The sequence below is a fragment of the Suillus clintonianus genome, assembly GCF_016758775.1.
Source record: "Suillus clintonianus strain FC179 chromosome Unknown DEU56scaffold_158, whole genome shotgun sequence".
In the NCBI taxonomy this organism is placed as follows: Eukaryota; Fungi; Basidiomycota; class Agaricomycetes; order Boletales; family Suillaceae; genus Suillus; species Suillus clintonianus.
Window position 1 is genome coordinate 66065 of NW_024539382.1, and position 26832 is coordinate 92896.

The 26832-nt window shown below is 48.3% G+C and overlaps 4 protein-coding genes across 4 annotated transcripts; 2 read left to right on the top strand and 2 right to left on the bottom strand.

Annotated features, from left to right (window-relative positions):
- Positions 1 to 3676: 3676 nt before the first annotated feature.
- On the top strand, positions 3677 to 5642 carry DEU56DRAFT_984917 (uncharacterized protein; the record flags this gene model as incomplete). The annotated part of the gene is made up of 6 exons (XM_041360021.1): positions 3677 to 4699; positions 4749 to 4790; positions 4846 to 5025; positions 5078 to 5137; positions 5190 to 5321; positions 5376 to 5642. The coding sequence occupies 6 exons, from the start codon at positions 3677 to 3679 to the stop codon at positions 5640 to 5642; spliced, it is 1704 nt and encodes a 567-aa protein (XP_041201836.1).
- Positions 5643 to 12310: 6668 nt separating this feature from the next.
- On the top strand, positions 12311 to 13269 carry DEU56DRAFT_748300 (kinase-like domain-containing protein; the record flags this gene model as incomplete). Its single annotated transcript, XM_041349344.1, has 5 exons — positions 12311 to 12475; positions 12581 to 12611; positions 12665 to 12738; positions 12761 to 12988; positions 13042 to 13269. 5 exons carry the CDS (start codon positions 12311 to 12313, stop codon positions 13267 to 13269), a joined length of 726 nt encoding a protein of 241 aa, XP_041201837.1.
- Positions 13270 to 17015: 3746 nt separating this feature from the next.
- DEU56DRAFT_931834 (uncharacterized protein) lies at positions 17016 to 17558 on the bottom strand (the record flags this gene model as incomplete). Its single annotated transcript, XM_041358720.1, has 1 exon — positions 17016 to 17558. One exon carries the CDS (start codon positions 17556 to 17558, stop codon positions 17016 to 17018), a length of 543 nt encoding a protein of 180 aa, XP_041201838.1.
- Positions 17559 to 18214: 656 nt separating this feature from the next.
- DEU56DRAFT_905164 (NUC071 domain-containing protein) lies at positions 18215 to 22545 on the bottom strand (the record flags this gene model as incomplete). The annotated part of the gene is made up of 16 exons (XM_041356702.1): positions 18215 to 18645; positions 18750 to 18828; positions 18882 to 19096; positions 19166 to 19628; positions 19744 to 20331; positions 20416 to 20511; positions 20616 to 20704; positions 20761 to 21052; positions 21106 to 21283; positions 21361 to 21418; positions 21633 to 21692; positions 21717 to 21807; positions 22111 to 22124; positions 22264 to 22282; positions 22321 to 22385; positions 22443 to 22545. The coding sequence occupies 16 exons, from the start codon at positions 22543 to 22545 to the stop codon at positions 18215 to 18217; spliced, it is 2841 nt and encodes a 946-aa protein (XP_041201839.1).
- Positions 22546 to 26832: the final 4287 nt, after the last annotated feature.

Sequence of the window (26832 nt, forward strand, 5' to 3'; positions counted from 1 at the left end):
TTATGATTCTTGAACTGCTTTTCATACAACCATGTGTTTACGGTACAACCAATTGGATAGCTAGCTCGATATGCTACTCAGGTTTAGCAAATGCGCCTCCCCGCCATTTTGTGGTAAGAGCTCGAGACTAAACGTTTCTTGGGAAAACGAACCAGCAGCTACATTCCTTCTTCTCTGGCAGATTCGAATCAACTGTCCATCCGCCCATGCGGTTTGCGATATGATGAATCGAGCGGATCAGGCCCAAATTGACGTGTATAATTTTTTTCTACGCATGTCATTGATAGAAAAGCGAGAAATGATACATCGGGTGTAGTGACCATACGAGATACGACAGGGGATTACGATTGAATTTGAACTACCGGGGAACGCCCTTGAAGCTGATCGATGATCTACAGGTAACTCACAATGTACAAGCAGCTGCTTCCATCTTTAGCATTAATCTGTGCTCGTGTAGATGGTGGTTGTGGAAGAGAAAAAGCAACTTAACGTAGCTCTTTATCCTGTGCAAGAGGAACATCGATAATGGGCCGCGACACATGACCCGGACGAAGAGGCCACCGGGTTGTAGGTTGTGTGACAGTAGTGGGAGCAGCAGACGACCGAAAACAAGGCGGTTGTGGGGCAGAATGAGACTAAAAATTGTAAGTTGAAATGAGGTTACGGCGGCCAACGCCCGAATCCTCGCATGAATACATGTATGAACGCACCTCAGGTATGGCCTGTGCCGAACGAGAGTGATTTGGATGTAGACCCGACGTAGTGGGTAACTGAAAGAATTGGTTAAATCTACGCAGAAGCACACGTTTTTGACAACCGTTGTTAAATAAGTTAGCCTTTCAATTGCAAGCACAAGGAAACACTCACCTATGTACGTACCCTTATAGCACCACCCATCAGAAAGACCCATATCCACCGTCCCCTCCAACTCGACTCCGCTCTTGACTTGCCACACTCCAGGTACGCAGTTCTTGTCTGGTGAAAGGCTCGGTGTTGCGCGCTCTCGAGTAACAAGAATGTCTTCGTTGTGTCGTAAATGCCGTATATGGTGAGGAAAGCGATGCAGAATTTGAGTAGAAGTCTTCTGGGTGTGGATGGCTGACGTTGTGAAGGTATCGGTCTTGCAAAGTGGTGTGGGCGTGGGTTCGGGTGTGCATGCCTGTGAGGTGGGATTTCGGACAGTCGACTTGGGCGAGGAATCGTCGATGGCAACATATCGTAGCGCATGAGATTAATTTACTGTCGTGTATGGTTGGATCTGGGATTAGTTCTCGAGACTTAAAAGAATGAAATAGATACTCACTGCATGCTTTCCCGCGTGAAACCTACCCAAACATACCCCCAATCCGAGGGCGCTCCCATCGTCATGTGGAATGCGACAAAACGTGTCAGTGTCTTAAAATGTAAATCCTTATGACAACAGTCGATCAGTTTGGTGTAGAAAACATTCCTAGATAATGTGAATCAACAAAACAAGAAAGAACGAACATTATAAACGATATATTGAGACAGACTATGTCTGTTTGATGTGGGACGGAGGGTACGAGGTTGTAGAGGCCGTTGAGCCAGAGAAACCTCGGGCTCAGAATTGGTGGTCGAAGAATTGGGCAGTAGAGTGGGAGAGGGTGCTGCTGGCGAGTCGTTGTGGGAGATTGAGAGAGAAGGGTTGGGCGTTTGGGTAGAGAATCGGGCTTGCGATCGTTAAGAGGAACATTTGATCTAAATCATTCTGTTGGTCCAAGTTTGATGTAGAAAACCATGTAGATGGTGGAAATCGGGAAACACATGCACATGTACATGGGAAGGACAGTAGAAACTATATTCAAATTATGATCTGCAGGCTTTGATCAAGATCAACGTTCAAATGCAACATGCACGCAGGCGCCTGCGTACCAAACAACGACAAATACAGTTCTGTCTCTGCTTGTTTCAACTTTCTACTATCGAACGGTTAAATTTACTCGAAAACTGCAGCTTCGAAACGAATCCTCGAGTAGAGGCACGTCAACACCGACAAAAACATGGCTTGTCAGCGTCACCGTACAACCATCCACGGTAACTTGGACAATTGAATCATTCAAAACGAGTACATGTCCATCCGCCTCTTTTCCATACTTCAACATTGCAGTTCTCCCGTCCATCTCTTATATTTTCAATCTCACCTACCATTCCTTATGTACACTTGTTCAAGGATCATGAAAATTCGACAAGGTCCGCACTTCCCTTGCTCACAGAATACCCGGCTCGGCGCTCGCGCTTTTATTTAGTCTTTAAGAGCACCTCTTTCACATTGCAGGGTTGAGTGTCAGGTCTTCTCCTCTCCGTTGTTCTCCCCGTACTTATAACTTGTGAACTTTGAAACATGGTCCAAGATCAGACGCGCGAGATAACATTGACTTGTTGATGGAGGTACTTGTCCCTCTGGTAACCACGGCGTTCCTGTTCAGTTGTTTCTCTTTTACTCTTGTGGTGCTCAAGACTTACTTCGTATCGCAGACTTCATTCGCCGACACATATTTCGCTAATAAGTCCACGTTTCGTTTTGAATAGCTGTTGCGCAATACGTGTCTGGGTGCTCGCGTACCCAGCTCATTCTGAACGTGGTGAGTTGCTGCAGGTAGCGTGTCTCAGCGATATACAATGATCGCACTCAACTCGCCAGTGCTGTGGCTTTGCATGCGACACGGACGCCCAATCCGATTACATTGACGTGTAACTCACGCTTCTCGTTTTTATCCAGGTGTTCTACCGCAATGATGTTTTAAATCATTGCTGGACCTTGAACGCATATGCAAACTTTGTGTCCTTTCTAGCCGTTATGCTGTTGCCAGTGTCCCAGAAGGTTATGAACCATCATCGCGTTCAAGGTCGGATGGGTGAGATTCTGTGATTCTATGCTTTCTCTCTCTTTGCACGCTCAGGTGCCACTCTCGTAGCATTGAGGAGTTGGCACGATCTCATAGCATCGAGCAGTCGATGCGACTTCGCCATCTGATGCTGAATTTGCGTTGCTGATTAGTAATTCGCATCGCCTTCGACTTTCGAATTTTAGATTTGGGCGCTTCATGTTGCGTGATCAGGGTGTGCTCAAAGAAAAATGGACGATGCTGAAAGGTGATGTGCGTTAGCGATGCGTCGGGAAAGCGGGAAAACCTTGGATGAACGTGCGCCAAAAACGGCCGAGGGTATGGGACGAGACGATGTGATCTCCGCGCTATCCCCACACGACACTGCAATGATGACGAGCAAACAACGAGGAAAGATGAAATGCTACAGCATATGAAACATTTTTGGGGGCATCTGGACTCGCCAGAGTCCCACAAGCACACAGCAACCCTGGCGGCGTGCGGGAAATAAACGAGATTGACGCTCTAGTTTTTGGACTCAGCCATGAGCGAAGTTCCTGTGCGGATTTAAGAAATAGCACGTCTTGCTGTGCTCAGGTTGTAGAATTCTTCCCTCTCTCATCCTCTTGGTAACTTTCATCTGAACTTGCAGCGTAGCTGAACTAACAATCAGATCTACTAGAGGCACAGTGCTCTCGTAAGCGTTCCAGCGGGAATCTTCAAACCGACCAACATCAGACCTACAGCACACGAGGAGAGCTCACCGCGCCTTCAGAGAATACCTCCCCCATACTTGACTACTCAAAGATTTCGCTCGCAGATACGCAGCCATGGCTTCTACATCGACGAAGGCAGCTGCCACAAAATCAATTCTGAACCCGGTAATGACTTTGAAGAGTCATGAACAGGACTTCCGCATTAGATCCATATCCTACTTTCCTGACGGCCAGCGAATGGTCAGCACATGTAGTGATCAGACCGTTCGGCAATGGGATCTGAAGGCGGGTAAGGAGATTGAGGAAGCCAGGCGTGTTTGCGAGAAGAACGAATATGCAGTGGCGGTATCAAGGAATGGTCGATGGTTTGTTACGGCTGGTGGAGATGATAAAACCGTGGAGCTGAAAGCCTGTGAAGTTGAGACCGGGATTGTAAAAGAATTCGAAGGCCACTCAGCGCAGATCAGCTGCATTGATATATCCGCGGACAGCACGTTGCTGGCGAGTGGGTCAGATGATAAAACAACGCGGATATGGAACATGGAGACCGGCAAACTCGTGGCCGGTCCATTCGAGAGTGTTAATGAGGTGGGCGCAGTTGGATTCTCGAGGGATTCGAAGAAGTTCGCAGCAAACTCATATACCGCGACGTACCTTGAGGTCTGGGATATCCAAAAACAGAAATTGGATGCGAGCACTGAATGCAACGGGAAACGAGCTGGAGCAATCACGTATGCGCCAATTGTCTGGACAAATAAAAACAAAACCATCTTGGCCGCATTCTCCGAACCCAAAGATTTCGAAACCAAGACAATTTTCGAGTTTGACGCATCAACGTTGGAGACTGTCGGAACTCCCTTCCAACACACTGACCTTGTCACTGATCTAGCACTTTCATCCGACAACACTCTCCTCGCCAGCTCTTCTTGGGATCACACCATCAATCTCTGGGCCTTCGAGTCCCGCGAGCTCCTCGCTTCCTTCGACGTTCAAAATCCTGGCGCCCTTGTCCTCTCACCCGACTCGCGCCAACTAGCTTACAGCAGTCACGATAACTCGTACTTGGAGAATGACGATGAGCCTAATGTACAAGTATACATATGCGATATTCCACCCGATGTGCTTGCTCAGGCCCGTGTACGCATTCCCCGAAAACATCTGCTGGTGTGCTAATATTCCCTTACAGACCAGCGCGCGCAAAAAGTCAACCCTCAATGATCATCTAAATGTACGTGCCTCATTCTTTTACTCATTACACCACTCATACATCGTTATCATTGCAGTCTGACGCAACCCGTCGTGCTCCTTCAGTGCGCCGTAGACCACCGATACCCGTCACACCTATGGTGCAGAGGCTTCCGCCTACAATGAACCCCCAACAACCTATTTCCCTTCGCCTCCGCCAACTTTTTCGCTTCTCTCCTCGCAAGAATGCAGCTGTCCAACTTCATAACCCTCTAGATGTAGGTCCTGTATCTCGGTCCTTTCACGTTTCACTCAATGATGGCAACGCAGGTCCCTGCTACATTACCCCTACCATCCTCTCTGGGACAGGCCGCAACTCGGTTTGAACATGTCAGTGTTCAAATTTAGCAAACTCACAACGCATGACTGAATGCGATTCTAGTTCGAAATAAGTTCTCCACCTCCCCAGAACCGTCCAGTCACGCAATCACTGCGACAGCACCTTCCTTTCCTCGTGCCAAGACACAGCCATGTGCCACCAGTCGTTGAAGTCGCACCAGGGCGGAAGTTCACTGTAACTTGCATCTTCTTTGCTGTCATTTCCCCTTCGCTGATTTGTACCCTATAGCGGCTGGCTGCTGCCAATCTACCAGAATACAGAAAAGTAGATGACACCCGACATCCACCTCAGGCTGGAGTGCCGCAGGATATCGACTCATCTGACAACGATTCACTCCCAGACGTGCACTGGTGCAAGGCGTTCCTGTGCTACTATTCGTGCTGGTCTCATGGCAGGCTGAGGATGCCTCCTCGATGGCGCTTGGAGCGCGTTCACATACCTCGCCAGGACGGCACGACAAATGGCAGCGGTAGTGGTACTCGTGGTAGCGGTTAATTTTGCGTGCATTTATCCACTACTGTATCCTTCATACTAACTGACGATTTCATACTTATATTCAATTGTACGCCATCTGCGATATTGCGTGCTGTCTGCCAAATCCCATCACAACATGACTTGAATGATTTGGATTATCATCCTCCCGTGCGCTCATCCTAGCTCACATTATCCCCCGCAGAATGGTGGTCTGGTCAAGAGTAAAATGACTTCGTTCTACACTATCCCTTTCACGAATTACTTGGACGTCTTCTGCCCTGCCCTGATTCAATCATGCGTGCTTCCCATCACACGCTAGTCTCGCAGGGTTCGTTTTGACTTACTACCGCTTCTGCGTGTGACTCTAGTGCAATGGCCAAGGACTCCGTCGTGAAGATTGGTCACTGTATTGAAGCTCAGTGTATTCTCTTTCGCCTTTAGTGCATCGCATTCTTCGCCGTGGTCCTCTCCTCTGCAAAATAATCTGTATTCGCTATATTGAGGTCGTCATAAATGTACATGGGCAAGTCTAGGCATAGTATGAGCAGGAGACGCGACGTGACATCAAGAATATCGCACCTATGTATACGATGCCGAAGATGATACAACCGCAACATGCTGACATGCAGGTAGGATCGTGTCGAGGTCGATGGATCAGTGTTGAGTGGAACTTTATTTCATTTGAGTACTAACTACACCTGTCTCGTCGCTAGCTAGACGCGCAGTGAATGGCTCGTTCGCCCACCACCAATCCCATCTTTATGGTGTCTATGTGCTACGGAACTCTACTTTCTGCGAAATTTTAATCGCATCGGGGCTGCTGATGATCATGGGGTGGAAATGTCGACGCTTGGGGTTGCTGTGCCCTGGGTAATGGGGCTGTGATCACCTTTGGAAGGACGTGGAGGCGGTGAAGTTGACGTGTTTACTAGTGACGTGTATGCTGGGTGTCTGTAAATTCAGCATCAGCAATGTGAAAAGTCGTGTGCACGTCCTCTGAAACTGAAAACGTGCCACCCCATTGGTCTCGATAGATGGCCCTCGCAGACGTACATGGGCGAGTTTCGGCTCTTCCTGGAAAGTTCAGGTAGAGATACGACGGGAATTGGGGATAAGGCCAGTTCTCACCGAACAGACTCGAAGTTTGGAATGTAAGAGGTCACTGACTGAGCACCTCGTCGTGGACTACTGTTTGGAAAAATTGATAATATAGGCGAGAGTGAAAAAACCTTACCCATCAGCTGCAACCATGACCTCGCAAGTGTCTTAACCATCCTCTACACGTTTCATGTTTCAGAGGTGTCTGCCATTGACAAAGACGGTAGCCGCTGCTGATGATGAGCATGTGGTGTCGGTCGGTGTGGGTGACGATGTCGAGAGGAGACATTTGGAGGTCCGACAGCTTTACTGAGACTTGTTGTTGTCGATGAAGCGGAAGGCTAGAAGAAAATTCTCCACGTTGAACGTCCATGTATGCCGCAGTCGTCGCTGCCTCAGGAAGTTTAATGGAAGTTATTTGTTCCTTCTTGAATGTGAGACTTCGGTCTTCCCTTGCTGCACCCCAAGTGCGCGGTTCCTGTCTGCAAAAAGGTTGAGTGTTGCGCGTTTTCGGGCAGGGTTGGAAATGTCGTCTGTAGTGAGGAAAGTGACGTGGACTTGGTTCGATCAATGAGGGCGCTCTCATCGAGTCATGTAAAACGTAGAATGCGACAAGACCTGCCAACCTGAACCTTTCTGATCACAGTACTTAGATTGAATCGGCACTCACCAAAATCCCACAGGTGCACGGCGACCTCACCTTCCGCGAAGGACACTACATCTGCAAGGCGATTCATGAGACAATGTTGCTCGTTGAGCTTGACTTTGGTACGTCTCTTACCTTGACCTTCGCTCGTGTGGTCATTTCACATGTTTCATCGCATACATGAAGTTTATTCCACGCTTGCAAACGCTGAGAGCGTGCGGCAGACCATTACGACTCACGGCGGTGTGCTCGTTGGATTGGGTGGATTGGGCCACATTGTCGAACGTGCACCGCCGAATTGTCGAGGTTGGAAATGATGCTCATGTGCGCGGGTGGGACTTTGGCATGCAGTGGAAGGGGATGTTCCATGCTAGGGCGGAAGAAGTGGTAAGCGTGAGATATGTCCGTGGTAGATGATGTGGAGGTGGACGAGGGTGTATGCGTATGGCGTTTGAGATCTGAAATCTGAAGGACAGAGTGTGTAACGATTCAGGTGCTCATGTCATATAGAATGGGAGAGACTCTTACCTCCAGGTCAAGGTCAAAATGGGTGAAGCAGGAATGGGCGAGCCCACGTGAAAAGTAGAGGGAGTGGGCATGTATAGATGAACGTCAGATGAGGCCTAATCGAATGAAAGTATGAACTTCGATGCCTGGAAGCTAGGACGATAAAAACTCGAAAACTGCAGCGAATTCGGGTCGAGGCACGTCAACAACAACAAACAAATATGGCTTGTCGCCGCACAACCATCCACGGTAACTTGGAATCATTCAAAACCAGTACACGTCCATCCGCCTCTTTTCCATGCTCAAACATTGCGGGTGTCGCATCCATCTTTTATATTATCAATCTCACCTACCATTCCTTATGTACACTTGTTCAAGGATCATGAAAATTCAACAAGGTCCGTACCTTCCTTGCTCACAGAACACCCGGCTCGGCACTCGTGCTCTTATTTAATTTTTCAGAGCACCTCTTCCACATTGCGGTATTCATAGTTGAGCGTCAAGTCTTCTTCTCCTCCTCGTCGTTCTCCCCGTACTGATAGATTGTGAGCTTTCAAGTATGGTCCAAGATCAGATGGCCAAGATAACGTCAATCTATGGATGGAGGTGCTTGTCCCTCTGGTCACCACGGCGTCCCTGTTCGGTTGTCTCTCTTTTATCCTTGTGATGCTCAAGACTTACTTCGTACCGCAGACTTCATTCGCCGACACATATTTCGCTAATAAGTCCACGTTTTATTTTGAATAGCTGTTGGGCAATACGTGTTTGGGTGCTCGCGTACCCAGCTCATTCTGAATATGGTGAGTTGCTGCAGGTAGCGCTTCTAAGCGATATACAATGATCGCTCTCAACCCACCAGTGCTGTTGCTTTGCATGCGACACGGACGCCCAATTCCTTTGCAATCACGTGTAACTCACGCTTCTCGTTTTTATCCAGGCGTTCTACCGCAATGATGTTTTAATTCATTGCTGGACCTTGAACGCATATGCAAACTTTGTGTCCTTTCTAGCCGGTATGCTGTTGCCAGTGTCCCAGGAGGTTATGAACCATCATCGCGTTCAAGGTCAGATGGGTGAGATTTTGTGATTCTATGCTGACTATGAGTGTCATCAGGGTGTTCGTATTCGGTGGTCCTGGTGCGTATTTTTGGTAATGGAAAGACTTTGCCTTCGGCGCGCTCGGGTGCTGCTTTCATGATGACCCGAACAGTGTCCCCTTTGCCTGCCTGCCCACACTGCTCAGTTGCTGATAAGTACACGTTACATCTCATTCTAAACAAAAGCTAACATCAAATGCAACCAGGTGATCGGGCACGTCTCACGCTGTTGTTCTGGCGCTGGTGAATTAGGTACACAGGCAACCCAACCTAACTCGCCAGCGCTAGCGATGCACGTTACGCACCAATTCCGACACTGATCAGTTGCTAATAAGTACATCTCATCACATTCATTCTAAATCGTTATTGGTTTTAGGTAATTGTGCACGTCTCAGGCTGTTCTGGCGCTTGTGTGTTGAATTAGGTGTTTGATAGTAACTTAATCCAGCTCACCAGCGACAGTGATATGCCACACAATTTACGACGCACAATCCACTATCTCCACCTGGCTCGTATTCAGCAGTTCCCTTTCTCTCTCTTTGCACGCTCAGGTGCCACTCCCGTAGTAGCATTGAGCAGTTGACGCGACTTCGCCCTCTGATGTTGAATTTGCTTTGCTGATTAGTACGTGGCTCACATGAAATACATTGGAGTGGTCGTGCACATCTGGCGTTCTGACGTCGGTGGCCTGTTGTCCAAGCATTAGTGAAGCGCATGCTACACCACGTCGACGTCGACGCCGTCTAAAATAACCCTCAGTTGAATCCAGGGTAACCCCATGGCATCAGAAGTGGCACACGTGGAGAATTATCGCAGTCGATCACAATTAGCATGTACGACGTTTAATTTTACCGTGCTTGCTTGTCTCTGACTTGTTGTCTTGTGTAGAATGAATGTGTAGCTGACTCTAGTCTGACTACGTCCACATATCAACGACTTGGTTGTGCGAAATTGTATATTCAATGAAAATTAAGAACAAATACTCGAGGCTGATGCTACAAGGCGAGTACCCAGCTGATGATAATATACTGCAGTGAGTGTTCTACCTGCGCTCTATTGTTTATACTCTCCGTGGGCATGCTCTACATCCATTCCATCAGCATCATATTATGCTCTAAATCGCAGCGTTAGAGTGATATTCAACGTTTGGAACATTGAAGATCTCGTTGTGATCAGGGCGTGATCAAAGCAAAAATGGACGATGGTGACAGGTTATGTAGGTTCATGGAGTGCTGGGAAAGCGAGAAAACCTTGGATGAACGTGCGTCAAAAACGGTCGAGGGTATGGGACGGCGATGTGATTTCCGCGCTGTTCCCACATGACACCGCAATGATGATGAGTGAACAACAAGGAAAGATGAAATGCTACAGCATATGAATCATTTTTTGGGTCATCTGGACGTGCCATAGTCTCACAAGCACACAGCAACCCTGGCATGTGGGAAATAAACGAGATTGACGCTCTAGTTTGTGGACTCACAGCCATGGGCGAAATTCCTGTGCAGATATAAGAAATAGCACGTCTTTCTGTGCTCCCGCTGCAGAATCCTTCCCTCTCTCAGCCTGTTGGTAACTCTCATCTGAACTCGCAGCGTAGCTGAACTAACGATCAGACCTACAAGAGGCACACTGCTCTCGCAAGTGTTCCAGCGGGAATCTTCAAAACGACCAACATCAGACCTGCTGCACACGAAGAGAGCGCACCGTACATTCAAACGCATCCAGAGAATACCTCCCGGATTTGACTACTTGACAGTTTCTCTCGCGGAGCCGCAGCCATGGCCCCCACATCGACGAAGGCAGCTGCCAGGAAATCGATTCTGAAACCAAAAATGACTTTGAAGGGTCATGGACACTCGATTTTATCCATATCCTACTTTCCTGATGGCCAGCGAATGATTAGCGAATCTTATGACAAGACTACTCGGCAATGGGATCTGAAGACGGGTAAGGAGCTTGAGGAAGCGCGGGGTGTTTGCGAGAAGGACATATGGGCAGTGACGGTATCAAGGGATAGTCGATGGGTTGTTACCGCTAGTGGAGATCCTCACACCCGGGAGCTGAAACTTGAAGCCCGTCAGGTTGAGACGGGGATTGTGAAAAAATTCGAAGGCCACTCAGGTATAATCAACTCCATTGATATATCCGCGGACAGCAAGCTGCTGGCGAGCGGAGCCTGGGATCAGACGGTACGGATATGGAATTTGGAGACCGGCGAACTCGTGGCCGGTCCATTCGAGAGCAATGATTGGGTGGGCGCTGTTCGATTCTCGACGGATTCGAAGAAGCTCGCAGTCAAGTCATCGGTGGGGAAGTGCCTTGAGGTCTGGGATATCCAAAAACAGACATTGGATGTGAGCATAGGGAAACGAAGCACAGGGGAATTGACGCATTATGTGCCAATTTTCTGGACACATAACAACAAACACATCTTGGCCGCATTCACCTTCACCAAAGATGACGAAGCCAAGACAATTTACGAGTTTGACGCCTCGACGTTAGAGACTGTCGGAACTCCCTTCGAAGGGCATACCAGCACTGTCACAGGTCTAGCACTTTCATCCGACAACACTCTCCTCGCCAGCTCCTCGTTCCAGGACTACACCATCAAACTCTGGGCCTTCGAGTCCCGCCAACTTCTCGCTTCCTTCGACGTTCAGAATTCTTATGCCCTTGCCCTCTCACCCGACTCACACAAAATAGCTTACACGAGACACGCCAAGTACAACGATGAGGACAACATTTACATATGTGATATTCCGCCCAATGTGCTTGCTCAGGCCCGTGTACGCATTTCCCGAAAATATCTACGGCTCATGTGCTAATATTCTCTTACAGACCAGTGCACGCAAAAAGTCAACCCTCAATTATCTTCTAAATGTACGTGCCTCATTCTTTTACTCATTACACCACTCATATATCGTTATCATCGCAGCCTGACGCAACTCGTCGTCCTCCTGCAGTGCGCCGCAGCCAGCCAATACCTCGTGAACTCCTTCTCTCCCCTTCCCACACCGATACAGTTCTCCCACTGGCAGATCGTAACGATGAGTCTGGTGGTTCCCCCATTGAAGCGATGCTCCCAAATCTCACGGCATACATCACCAAGGACGACAAATATCCTGTTGCTCATGGCGGGTTCGGAGAGATCTGGAAATGCACCTATTCCATAGACAGGAGACTGATCAAAGTTCGTTGGCAGTATTCTGTTAATCCATCAGTCAAAAATTGACAATTGCGCAGGTTGCAGTGAAAGCATTGCGTGTGAACACTACTGATGAACTTGGTCCAGCGAAGACGAGGAAGATCAAGGTAAGAGTCTTGCGGAAAAATTCCATCTAATGTCACTTACATCAGAGGTCGCCACTTCGCAGAGGATAACGCGCGAACTCAGAATATGCGCCAACCTCAAGCACAAAAATATTCTCCCCGTCTATGGTTATACTTACAACTTCAGCCCATTTATAGCGCTGGTCAGTCCTTGGGCGGAGAATGGAAACCTGATGGTCTATTTAGAGCGTGTGGGTGCGGATCTTACTGTTCTTCGACGATTCCAGATCGTAAGTCCTCGCTTGTATTTCGTAAAGGCTACAGACTGATGGAAATCTCAGCTCATGGATATCATAGCTGGTCTCCAATATCGTACGTGCTAGTTAGTTTAATGCCGGACCAGGAGTCAAAACTATTCCCCGTAGTTCACGCCAACAGTGTCATCCATGGAGACTTCACTGCTGTGAGTTCGAACATTCTCGGTAGTTTCAGCTTGCCAGTGATTGAGATGTAATCTCCAGCCTAATGTACTCATCCATGGTGATGGTACTGCGTGTGTCGCCGACTTCGGCCTCTCCTTGATGTATTCGGAGGTCATAAGCATCTCTCAGGCTTCCTGGACTTCCACGCTCAACGGCAACGTGCGATGGATGGCTCCCGAGCTGCTCGCATTAGAGCGGGAGGATGAGTCTCTAGCACGGCCGAGCGAGCAGAGTGACATATATTCATTAGGTGGTATCACGTTGCAGGTACGTCTGGGGTAATTTCAACTTTTCAATGGGATCATTACCTCCGCTTTTAGGTCCTCACTAATAGTACTCCCTATTATTACCTCCGGAATGATGCCGCCATTATATGGGCTATGCAGAAGTCAGAGATGCCTTCCCGATCGCGTTATCCTCCGCTGCCTGCAAAATACTGGGAGTTTATTGAGAAATGTTGGTCTACTGATCCGCGGGACCGTCCATCGACAGAGGCAGCAGAGGGAGTAATCAGGAATGAATATCATGCGCTATCTAGATCTCCTTGATTCTTGAACTGCTTTTAATACAATCATGTGTTTACGGTACAACCAATTGGATAGCTAGCTCGGTATGCTACTCATGTATAGCAAATGTAGGCCCGGCCCCCCGCCATTTTGTGGTAAGAGCTCGAGACTAAACGTTTCTTGGATAAACGAACCAGGAGCTACATTCCTTCTTCTCCGGCAGGATCGAATCAACTGTCCATCCGCCCATGCGGTTTGCGATGTGATGAATCGATCAGATCAGGCATCAACATTCCATCCCAAATTGACGTGTGTAATTCTTTTAACGCATGTCATTGATAGAAAGGCGAGAAGTGATACATCGGGTGTATACGAGACACGACAAGGGATTACGATTGAATTTGAACTACCGGGGAACGTTCTTGAAGCTGATCCAGCGCACACAATGGTGTTATGAGTGTGCAGAAAAAGTGAGTAAGAGCGGTGAGTATGTGTGTGGTGTTTGATATGGGACGGGACGTATAAGGTCACAGAGGGCTGTTGAGTCAGAGTTACTTCGGGCTCGGGCTTAGAATCGGTGGCACAGGAATTGGGTGGTAGAGTGGGTGCTGCTGGCGAGTCATTGAGAAAGCAGGGTTGGGTGTTGGGTGAAGAATCAGGTTTGTGATGAAGACCTTTGTCAAAAGATAACATTGATCTGAATATTTCTGCAGCTGGCCGTATCATCGTGTGTTTCCCAGACGATGTCGCAGGCCAACTCGCCAGCACACACATTTGAAAACTGTGCTGTGAAATGAGCCTTTCAATTGCAAGCACAAGGGGAAACACTCACCATGTGCGTATCCCATGGTGACCCACCAGGAGGACCTATATCCACCGTCTCCACAGCAGCCCCACAGAATTTCATACGCCACGCAATCATCGAAGGCGTGACCTGGAGTTGTGGTGGCAGTGGTGAGTGTGCGTAGGCAGAGTGTGAGGAAATTGATGGGGGCAGAGGTATTTGGGTATTGCTAATATTCGAGCAGGGACGGAACGTGCAAGGTCATACAGGGTTTGTTGGGTCTGTTACCTCGGCTCGGGCTCAGGATCTGTGGAGCAGTAGAGAGAGGGGGAGGGGTATGTGTAGTTGGGCATTGGGCGTCAGGCAACGAGTGCCTGAGGCCGACCACCATCATAGAAAAAAATGTCGATCTGAATATTTCTCGTGGTCAGTTCGATGTAAAAACACTGGACATTAAAAACAAGGTCGGTCGGTCGAAATGATAATCTGTTGAAGCTAAGGAAATCATAGTTGAATCTCGAAAAATCGCTAAGCTGCTTTTTGATGGTGTCGTACTGCATCTTGATAGACTGGAGAGAGAATTCATGCTTGCTCGATTGACCAAATCCAAACATTTGTCCTCCTTTCAATGGAATGTCGACGACAAAGGCGATAATCAAAATGTTTTACTTTCGCAAACCCGAGATACTTCTACGCGCTGGTCCATACTTCTCGCTATGCTAAACAGAACATGAGCGACTCATGATGTCAGAAGCTAAATCACAGACGTGAGGCAGACAGTATTGGAGTGATACCAGTGATGTGGCAAGACAGAATGTCACATAAAATACTGTTGTAAAATTGTGATATGAGGAATTGAGCAAAATCAGCATCACCATTCTATCCAATGTCTACGTGTACAGACAACGTAACATGAGCTTGGCCATTCCTCGATTAAAGGATTGCACGAAACCTTATCTCTGTTGGCAGTCTTGGCTACTGTAGACGCGAAACGTGAAAAGCGGCTCGTTGTCATAGACTTGCGCAAATTGGTAGAAAAAGTGGTTGGTGAGGACAACGAGCTTGTGGCGGTTGGTCGTTGTGAGTGCCGATCTCGATAGTAGACATTCGAAAATCTGATAGCTTCGCTGGTAATGGTGTCGTCATTCAAGGAGAGTCCTCAAGATCACGTCCACGTCGAATGTGCATGCATTCAGGAGTGGTCGCCATGGTCCACCTTGGGCTCGAGTACTGATCCTCTGGAACCATAATCAACGCTGCAGATAATATTGCCTGTTATTGGACGTAAAACCTACTATTGTTCCAATTCCTTCGTGCCCTCATATCCACCCTCGCGCGTGAGAGACTCCGCTATTGACTTGCCACACTCCAGGTATGCAGTTCTTGTCTGGAGAAAGCCTCGGTGTTGCGCGCTCTCGAGTAACAATGTCTTCGTTGTGTCGTAAATGACGTATGTGGTGAGGAAAGCGATGCGGAATTTGAGTAGAAGTCTTCTGGGTGTGGGTGGCTGACGTTGTGAAGGTATCGGTCTTGCAAAGTGGTGGGCGTAGGTTCGGGTGTGCATGCCTGTGAGGTGGGATTTCGAAAAGTCGACTTCGGCGAGGAATCGTCGATGGCAACATATCGTAGCGCATGAGATTAAGTTACTGTCGTGTATGGTTGAATCTGGAATTAGTTCTCGAGACTTAAAGTACAAAATAGATACTCACTGCATGTCTTCCCTCGTGACACCACCCAACCATATCCCAAATCCCTTTAACTCTCCCCTACAGTAGCTCAGCGCCCATACAGAACACGATAAACGAAGGCACTCTCATCGACATGTTGAATGCGACAAGACGGACCAATATCTCAAAAACAACAATCCTTCTGACGACGGTCAATCGGTTCGTTGTAGAAAACATTCCTATATAATGTAAATCAACAAAACAAAGGAAGAACGAATATTATAAACGATATATTGAGACTTAGACTATGTCTGTTTGATGTGGGACGGAGCGTACGAGGCTGTAGAGGCTGTTGAACCAGAGAAACCTCAGGCTCGGAATTAGTGGTAGAAGAATTGGGCGGTAGAGTGGCCCAGAGAGGGTACTGCTGGTGAATCGTTGTGGGAAATGATTGAGAGAGAAGGGTTGGGCGTTGGGTGGAGAATCGGGCTTGCGATCGTTAAGAGGAACATTGGGTCTGAATCAACATTCTGTTCGTCCAAGTTTGACGTAGAAATAGTAAAAACAATTCAAATTATGATCTGAAGGCTTTGATCAAGATCAACGTTTAATGCAATGTGCACAGTGCACACTCATCACGAAATCGGGGAGGACGTGCTTTTAATAGATGAAATTTGCAAAGTCTGACCAAAATTTTATGGCATTTTGTGATAATATACCCTATGATAATGTATTATATAAACACCAGCAAAATGACAGCAAGTGATACGATATCGCAAGCATGCTACAAGTCTGATAAAAATATGCAACACCGCACAATTAATATCATTCTATGACAAAGTAATACGCAGGGAAGAGAAAAATGGCACCAAAGGACAAGAAATTATAAATAACCCACAGTTCTGATGGATTTTTGCAATACCTCACATGTATGATTATTTTACGACAAAGTAATATACAAGCAAGAGAAAAATGGCGCAAAAGGACAAGAAATTACAAGTAACCTGGAATTTCGCTGAGAGCGCTCAATACCACGATGCTGCTGGTAGAGATCACACCGCACTCGATGAAAGTGTATATGGCAGCTTTGCATTCTATTTGGTCTCACTTAGCCTCGCGGTCCGAAGCGCAGGCTGCTAGGATTAGCCAGCAAAAGGATTTTCCCGGACGTAAGCCCGGAAAAATCCGATGAATAGAAAAACTAGCTAAGGACAAGTGGAGACCATAGATAGAGACTAATTGTCCTTGCTTAGTCTCGTGGGACGCAGACGACAAGGATTTAGCCAGCAAAAAGGACCCCTCCGCGAGAACGGGGAAGGAGATGCAGCAGCTGCGGGTTATGCCTGTATAAGATTTAGTGTGCGGCGTGATTCAGGAAGACGCGGAGCAGCACGCACGATGACGACCCACCACGCAGCTGCAACGAATGCAGTTGCTGCTGCGATGAGAATCACGAACTGGTAACTTTCTGCTTCATCCGCAATGTCTCTGCCTATTTGGCCCGCTTTCTGCGCAAACAGTAGACTGGACAGACCCTCCATGGCCACATAGGAAGGACCGCAAAGCGTGAGGAGATTTCCCCACCAATAGACCGCGGTGGGAGGGATAACGAAGAAGGGCGTGAAGAGCGAGGAGGGTTGGGGCGAGAGGAAGAGGAACGAGGAGGATCGCGACGAGGGGAGCTGCTCATATGCGAGAGAGAAGAAGCACCTAGAAGCACCAGGAGTCCGAAGGAGAGGGCGCACGCAACGGGATGCAGATGGAGTTCTGAAGTCGCTGTGCGCAGGGGATGAGGACGACAGGGGGGAAAGGAGAGATATTTCAGACTCCGATTCGGCACGAGAACCCCGCTGGACAAGAATAGCACTACTAAGTGCCATCTATTGCCCATCGAGTCCTGCAACGAGATCGTAAATCACTCAGCTTGAAGATGAGTCCTATGGATCCGGTGAGTAACGAAACCATCGTCGATCGCCCACTCACCATCGATTTAGAGATACAGCCGATACGTAAAAAGGCCAGAAATCGCATCGGTGGAGGTTGTAGTGAGGCCAGGGTCAAACAGACATGATCGACAGGTGCTGTCCAAGGACGAGTATCGCCGGTGAGTGCCCACTTACTGATGATCGATCCGTTTCTAACGTTAGCAGTGGCGGCCTTATTAACATATCGAAGATCACAATCATTCCCGCACCTTCGCGGGACTTGCAAGTGGCTGCCGTTCAGGAAGTGGATGGAGTGGTCCGATGAAAGATGAAAGAAGGGTTTATCAGAGATGAATGAGCGCCCTTGCAGGGGGATGTACTTGTAGTGAACAGATCACGGATTTCCAAGGGTGGGTCGCGGTTGGTGTAGAGCACTTGGGGGGCATTTTGAATACTAGGCTGTCGTCGTGCGTCCACAAATTCCTTGTTGCAAAGTCAGGCATGATGCAGAAATCTATGGAGTATTCTTACCTGCAAGAACACCTTGCCAAAAATACGATCGGTCTAGAGAAAACGGTGAGTTCAGGACGTACAACATATGCCTAGCTCACTTACGGGAATGGGATAGGAGCAAATTTGCGGCTCTCTAGCAAGTGAACGGTCGCTGTGTAAATTGCAACAGGCTCCTCCGCACTGATGTATAGTCCATCCTTCAAGTACTGACGAGTCAGCCGACCCAGATTTTTCTTCACTACTGCCTTATCAACCGAGCACCACCAATCAGCCTTACTCTTGATGTACCGTAGGATAATGTTTTCAGTGGCAGTGGGTATTCCAGGGACTTTCCACGGGATGTTCGCCTTCCAGCAACACCACGCCTCCGAGAGATGCTGCAGAATTGTCGTCGACTTGTTCTGCTTGATGAACTCGGGCATCATGTCGAGAATGACGTGCATGGCAGTAGCACGCAATTCAAGGTCGTAGTGAAACTCGACAACTTTGTCCCAGTCTTCACAATGCCCTTGCTGTTGCGTTCCTCGAACTGACACGCGAAGAGGTTACCGAGCCAGCACTCGAGTAGTGGTGATGCCTCGCATGAAGAAAGTCAGACACGCCAACAAGGAGCCCAGAAGCCATTTCCAGGACCTTTGCCGACAGGGCCAGTGCTAAAGCGGTAGTAGATCAAGTGCTTGAGATCTTTTGTCATGCGAACTGGTCTCATGAGCTGGATGAAAAATCAATAAAAGAAAATTCGCCTGCAATAGGAGTTGTGCGAACCTCGTACTTGTACCGGTACATACCAGTCAAGGCGCCGATGTGCGCAAAGATGTACTGCAGTGCGTCTGCGAGCTGGAAAGCATCAACGTTACCAAGGCGGAACTGAACATGGGTGTCAACAACGAGCTTCGTAAGACGTAGAATCTCGCGACACAAGTGGAAGGCATTTCCGAAGCGAGACTTTTTCGCTCCTTTGTAGTGAGCGTCTTCACTGGCTTCAAATTCATGTTATAATCGAGATGCAAGTAGTTCAAGTTCTAAAGGGGAAATCAGCTTCGACGTACCCCAGCGATCTCTACGAAAGCCTACCTTTCTGTGGATGAGGAGGTTAAGCATGTTGCACCCTTGTCTGCACACCTGCAAACCGGCTTCCACCCAGTCAAGCTTTGTCGTCTGGAAGAACTTCGTCGCCTTCAATTGCCGGAAGAGATTCTTCTTAGTCATCGCCTTCTCAGGCCGACTCTTGAGCTCGTTGAGGACGAAGCACTTGAGCAACTTCTGGTGTGATACGCGAACCTTGACTGGCTGGTTGGGAGGACAGTGCTCCAAGTACCAGTTCTTCACAAGAGGTATATCCTGCGCACGACGCATGCGACCAGAGCGCCGATTATAAGGTTCAGGTGCCCACCATAGAGCAATACCATCAGCAGTAAGGTCGTTCTCGAGAGGCTTGTCCTCAAGGAATGGCTGTACTACATCGGGCAACTCAAAGTCATTGTCTTCGGCGCCGTTCGGACCAAATAGAATCTTCGTGAGAGACGAGCGGTGCGTTCTTCGGAGTGGCGCCCCGCAGGGAGATAGGGTTGATAAGTGGGTCGAAATAGAAGGCGGGTAGGTCGGGATCATGTGTGCGAATATAGACATTCTTGGGCGAATGATACGGCGAGAGGTGAACAGAACGCGGGAGGGAGTTATAGAGATGCGGGAAGGCGACCTTGTACTCGGTACGAATTTGTTGACGAATGATGACTTTGTTGACATCATTAAACTCGTTCCAGTCTTCATCGAAAGCATCCATGTCACGGTACAAGGGCTCAAACTTTGGCCCCCCAGGAATTGCCAAGTTGAGAGCTTTTGCGGTAAAGAAAGATTTCTTATCGAAGAGATAGCTTGCGTTGCTATCAGGCTGGTCTGATAGCAAGGTTCTGCCAAGACGATACAAAATCGCCATGACAGGTAGTGAGAGCTGCCAATAGCGATATGAAGGACCGTTGACCGCAGGTGTGTCCACCAACGGCTTCAGGTCGTAAAACCAGTCGATGATGGCAGAATCTTCTTCTGTATCGAGCTCCAGCTGAATGGCTTCAAGAGGCTCAACATCCAGCACGTTATCACCATAATCCAACGGCGGCTCTTCGTCATCAAAAGGTGGGAAGCGCATACGCTTGAAATGTCTGCGATCACGCTTCTCTCGACGCATGGCTAGCCACATGGAACTCCATTGCGCATGCTAAACAGGTTCGATAATGCGGGGAATCTCGTTGACGAAAGTGATAGCGCCAGTGATATGATAAAGGACGGGCACCTCGCGAACCTGCTCCCAAGGGTATGGAATGTTTTCGAGCAGCTTCATTACAGCGTGAGGGACGTATTTCAAAGCGCCAAGGTGGACGCGCTTGTCATTGCGAAACTTGCGATTACTCATGTTACCTAATTTTGCGGACGTGTTCAGGAGGCAAATCCTGTACGATACTTATTCAATACGCGTAAAATTTCCATACCAACTGAACGCACCTGTTTTCCCATATCAACGTATCCTCCTTTGCGTTTCTGGTTGATGAGTGGGTCGAAATAGAAGGCGGGAACGGGCATCTCCATGTAGGCTAACAAGATAAAAAATGAACATAACCCTTCTCATGGAGATGATAAAACCACGTACTACTAGTGCCCTCGCTATAGAGCACCTCCACGTCCTCGGGAAGCGCAGCGGTAATGCCATCATACGGGGTCACAAAGTATGATGGCTTGAGTGCAGCCGACCCTCCTCCAGAAAGCACGATGGCTTTCGCATTCCCCCCGACAATAGCAATCGTTTTGATCATGCAGGGGTTCAGAGGGAGGATGGCGTTGGTATTTTTTAGCAACACGATGGATTCGCCTGCGACTTTGCGCATGAGAGCTGTGTCTTCAGGGCTGTCGACGGTGCGTTCGACACCATCTCCATCAATGATCTATGAGAGTCCATCATCAACAAAGAGCACACGATGGAACAAAATGTACATACCTCTGGTGCTTCCTGAGCGACGCGCTTGGCAAGCTCGACAACTTTGCGTGCGCGCTCCTTCACGGTCCTCACTGTCAATTTCCTCGAGCCAATGGACCTGTTCATGGGATCAAGCGTGCGCCACTTGTTGGTGCCTGGCATCTCGAGGTCGAGGCCAGCATTGATACTCAAGTCTACGCTGTGTGAAAGTGAAGAAAGGTATAAGGGATCACGAACCGAGGGCCAAAACCCCAATCCGCACACATACCTACTTACACTACTCCCACCACAGCCATTCCCCTTGTACGAAGTTGGCGTCGGCCTTTGCCCGACACTATGCCGACGGAGTACGTGTTCGTACCATACAAGTCAGAATCACATACGATACTATAGTCAAGTCGGGAGTAAACCCCCCGCATTCGAACAGGGTTATGTCTAACATAGGGTCTTAGACCCCAATGGACAATAAATTTGATTCAAAAAAAAAAAGTCTACGCTGTTAGGAACGGATTGTCAATATGACAGATAGAAGAATTTCTGATCCTTACCTTTGCGTGAGTCTTCTTTGAGAAGTACTGGCATGGCGGAAAACACGATAAACATCACTTCTGAAGACATGAATCACCACACACTGCCATAGATAAAATTAACTTCACTTGGCTTAGGCATCAATGGTAGGCGCTTAGTATCTTCCAGCTCCCCACCTGCGACATCGATGGCGTGCTGGGGGTGTACATTCGTGCATCGATTGTATACTGTCACATTAGGGTGTATAAGAACAACGGCCATTGGTCTCCAGTCATAATCATTTCACCACTTTGTAGCTTAGTTTTCGTCCTGTACCCCGTCAGACTTTACACCATAGACGAGGGAGATATCACCCACTCCTAGGATGTCGACCCAGTAAGGCCATTGATGTAAGTTAGAATCGTTTTTTTTTGTTTGGGGGGGGGCCTGTTCAGAAGATCGTAACATCCAATTCAAGCCCTGAGTGTCAAATACAAAGTCGTCGACAACAGCACGTACCATGGCACATATCACTGACATAAGTCGTGTCGGAATTTCACGCAATCATGCCTCCGAGTCGGGTCTCGTAGGCTGTTTGCTAACGCCAGCACATTTCGGCTACAATGCATACATGAGACAGATTGAGGGAAAAATTGAAGCACGTTTACTCACAGGTCAGCCAGCCAGCCACCTTCTCCATCACGAGTCGAGAAAAGAATTAGTACATACCAATCCGATAGCATTGTCGACGAGTTTCAAGTCTTTTCGTTGGCCGGTTTGACTGCACTGAAGCCCTGATATAATGTGAGCAACTCGAGATAGTGAACATTATTTATGTTCAACGTGCCTACCTTTCTCCGGTGGTTGACCATAACCCGTCGACATGGCAATCAACGTCTGAATCTCCCGAGTACATCGTGCCTTGTAAACGGTACTTGTCTCCAAGCCGAACATGTGCACGAAATGTTTGCCACAAGTTCTACCATCTTGGAGGCACACCCACGCCGCGACGAAGTGCCTCTGGATGTAGTCTTGGGTGTACTTAGATTACTGGCTCGAGATCGGTGTACAAATACGAATACTTGTCAGCTCCTGGACAGTGGAGACTATCTATCGCCGCTCCGTTACCTCAGATGTTCGATAGAGTAGTGACATATAATGTTCGCCATCTCCTTAAAGCAAACTCCGGCATTGGCCAGCGGCTTAGCGCTTTAAATTTGAATACAGCGGCTAAGAATCCATAGACCTAGACGAACTCTCTTGATAGATGAAAAAAAAATTACATAGTGAATTAGCACCCTAATCACCCTTGACGGAAATACTTACCGACAGCGCAAGCTCATCTGTACTCTGTGAAGGACATTGATAGGAATTTCCGACTAGACTGGGATATGAATAAAATACCATATATGCTTGACGGAAGACTTCAGTCTCCACGCCCGAAGTCTGTGTAATATCCTCCCGTATATAGGCCACTTTGAAGAATAAATTCTTGACATTGTCAAAGTCAAATTACTGAAATAGCGTGAATTGACCGAGAATATGATAAACATACTGGATAGCCAACCTACTCTGTAATATCTAGATGCAGTTGTTTAACTTTGAAAGGGGTGTGTAGATGTAGCGTTGATAGCGAGAGTTTTTCAAGCTCGATGTTTCTTGCACTTGACGACTCTTATCGATCTGTCGAACATGCCATGATAAGGTATGGCTGTTTGATTTTGGGACAACGAACTTGAACAAACGCACCTCTGCACCAGGGACGGCGCCGATCTCTGATCTTGTAGCAATCCTGTGGTTGGAATTATGCAGCGCTGCTGCTGGCGGCTGCGGTGAGGCTGGGAGTTGCGAGTCAAGTCATCGATAAGCAGTACATATTCAAGTTATTAATAGAAGCGGATTCTTCCGTCGGTTTTCCGAAAACTCACGACAACATCAACGCACAAAAACTATAGTAGATTCCGTAGTGTAAAAACCAGTAGTATCCACCATAGAGCTTTGGACAATAATCAAGGATTAAAAAAACTAACAGAAGAATCTTATTTGAACTGCCTCCGAGTCCAGAAAAAAAGGCAATGTAGTGTACGATCTCACTGGAAGACAAGTAAGGCGGATCTTGAGAAAATACAGTTCTGAACATTAGTGCCGAGTCATGAGGGTGGAGAACCAGGAGCATAGAATCAAGCGTCGAAATTTGAATCACGAAACCCTGTACCAGAGGCACCTATCTATGCCAACCAACCTAGTTCTCATAGTCAAGGGACTGGTCGCTATCGCTGTCACTGCCTCCATGTGAAGCAGAGCCCCAGTCGGAGTCAGACCCTTCCAATTCTGAGTCACTACCTGAGTCGGACGCGCCGCAACCTGGGCCAGAATTCAAAACCTCCTCTTCTTCAAAGTCGTCTTGCACAACCGTTGGTCATCTTGACGCATGACGGTATGAGCATAGGTGTGCCCAACTCCCAACCCCCATTGATACCGCATAAAGGCATCCCGGTCTACAAACTAACCCATCAAGTCAGAGGAGCTCCGTTAGTAGCGATGTTGGACACACCGATTGATATAATAGGACTTTCCAATCCAACTTATCCTGAGCACAGTGTGAGATGCCCCTACCGTCCAAGTGCTGCATACGTTGAGCAAAGCATGGAATAATGTGGCAGCACCTAAGGACATCATCAGGGTCAACAAACCCAAACGAGTCTGGCTCCGCGGTAGGCGGGAAGCAGACACGATCTAGAGGCGCTTGCCTACTGGGGGTGTCTGTCAAGGAATTGGTACCATCTCACCCACAAGAAGTCGATTCGATGCGAGTGATAGCCAGCCACGCCGGGGCCGACATAAGTGGCGTTGACATGATAGATGCCGAGTACACGAGCATAAAGATAAGGATGACCTTCATGGGCGGTTGAGCCCTCCCTCGCTTGGCCCAAGAGCATAACATTGCAATGAGAGGTCGATGGATTTATGACGTCCTGCGCTCGGCGGACGTCATACGTGGTGTAGTTAAGCCGCATCAAGCTGTGCCTGTACATGCGATCGGCCTTGATCAAAACACGTCCTTCCCAGTCTGAGCATACCGGGATAGCTCCTGGGACTGTAGCGCTGGCGGAACTGTCAGTATGCATAGTACCCTCCCTGGTTAAGACCTCCTTGATCTTATTGAGGAGAAAGTGCTGAAGCTTGGGTAAAAAGTCCTGGCACTCAGAATCAGCACCGCCTTGCATTCAAGTTGACATAACAACTACGAAGCGCTCACTTTGACAGCAGGATCCCCCGCATGCCTTTGGAGGAACAGCGGGATGTGCTCAGGGTAATTTTGAGATTTCCCAACATGGAAATGAGCTTCGGGTGAGGTGGCAACTTCTTCCTCTTCCACCACTGCACCCTGCGGTAGTTGCTTGTCACGGATGTTGAGTATGCGAGCCTCGCGCCGTTCGATCCTCGTTATCTGTTTCACAAATTCTTTTCGGTCCGTTCGACAGTACCTTGCTTTCGAGGTGCGGTGTTCTAGCTCTCCCTACATTGCACAAGATATTGTTTAGATGGTGGAGGATATAATAGACTGACGTTTTCACTCACCGGCTCGGTGCTGTAGGAGTCAGTTGTGCCAAAGTTGCTGTATGGAAGTGGTATAATCACCCAGGGCGTGTAACTTGTAGGTTTGTAGATTAAATGTCTTTGGTCGCCGAGCTGTCTGAGGTGTTGACTCGGTCGCCACTGCCTCTCCGCGGCCAACCAGGTTCCTTAACTTCTGGCGCTGACGACGCTCTGCTTCCCGCTTTAGTTCGTGGGTCTTGAAAGCCGAGCAGGTAAATTTCTGGAAATGGCGAAGCTGCTTTCCCAAGGTAGCGGTTGCAACGTCAAGGAGGTTAAGCGTCTCATCGGTATGCATGCGCAGCTTTGCCAGGGCATGCCAGCTTGCGCACGTACTAAGTAGACCTAAGATGTTTCTGTTGTGTGGCTCTGGTAGGAGGCCGTCAAAAACCGGGATGGCACACTGATTAAAGGCATATGTATCATGGAGAGACGTTAAAAAGAAAGTTAAACCTTACCTGAAGAATGTCTTCAAAGTCGCGCGCAGCCATCTTCTTCATTTCAGATGTATTTGAAGCGAACTTTCGAATGGTATCACGCCCAAAGGTGGGCACGAGTCTATACCTTAAGTACTCCGTTCGTCAGAGTAGGCCAGGCTCATCGAACAAAACTTACCGACGGTCAAGCTCGTCCACCAATCCATCACTCTTGCCAGCAGCGCCGAGAATACGTATCAGGTGGGTAAATAGGGCTTTCCAGACCCCAAGCTCAAACTCATGCAGGAGGTCTACGATGAGCATAGCAAATAAATTGAAGCCAATGCATCCCAGCCTCTCCGAAAACGCATTCTAAAAGGCAGTGGTCAACATTCATACAAGAGTTCAGCATCGACTCAAACTTACAGAAGTTGGCACCAATGAGTGTTCTTTCAGTAGGTTTTCAACATGGCTGCTGCGAACGCCATAGCCGCTGTCATAAATAAGTGAGCGGGAGGTGGCAATTTTACTTTGCCGGGGTGGTCGTCCACGCGCAAGAGGGTCTGGCGTTGTTTCATGTCCAGCGGCATGCCCAGATTGGGATGAATAGGGCGGGCACCCACCCAGATTGCGTATGGTAGCTATTAACGCCCTGACAATGGAATGAGCAACGAATTTAGACCATCGGCCCTCTAGGTATGAAATTTGACCCACTTTTCTGGGTAGTCAGCAGAATAAGTAAAGATCTTAGGGTAAAAGCGACGCTCGATTCCATCACAACAGCGTATCACAATTCCGTGTTTGCAAGCTTGAACAAACTCACTATCCAGTAGAATCTTCCACTGTGCGTGATAAAGTTCCCTGTGGCAGTGCGCCATAAAGTCAGCACTGGGGCCTTTACCACCAAAGTGCTTTGTAGCGAAATCTTTGAAACTATCCGGGAGCTAGAAGATGGCGTGAGCTTGAGTACAAAAGTAACAAGAGAGCGTATGGACACCTACATGATTGAAGTAGCCGACATGGCTACATAGACGGCAAGAAGGCTTGCACCTTCTGTACTTCGACTCGTTCCCAAAAAACATATAGCAGGGCCAGAGTTTTGAATTGCCGAAGGAAGCTAGGTGAGTTGAGTCGGACCAAAACATGAGGGCGACAACCACACGCTCTAGGGTGCACCCAGGTTCTGGTGGCGATTCTGAAGTTCGATGTGTGCTGATGAAGGCGTCAG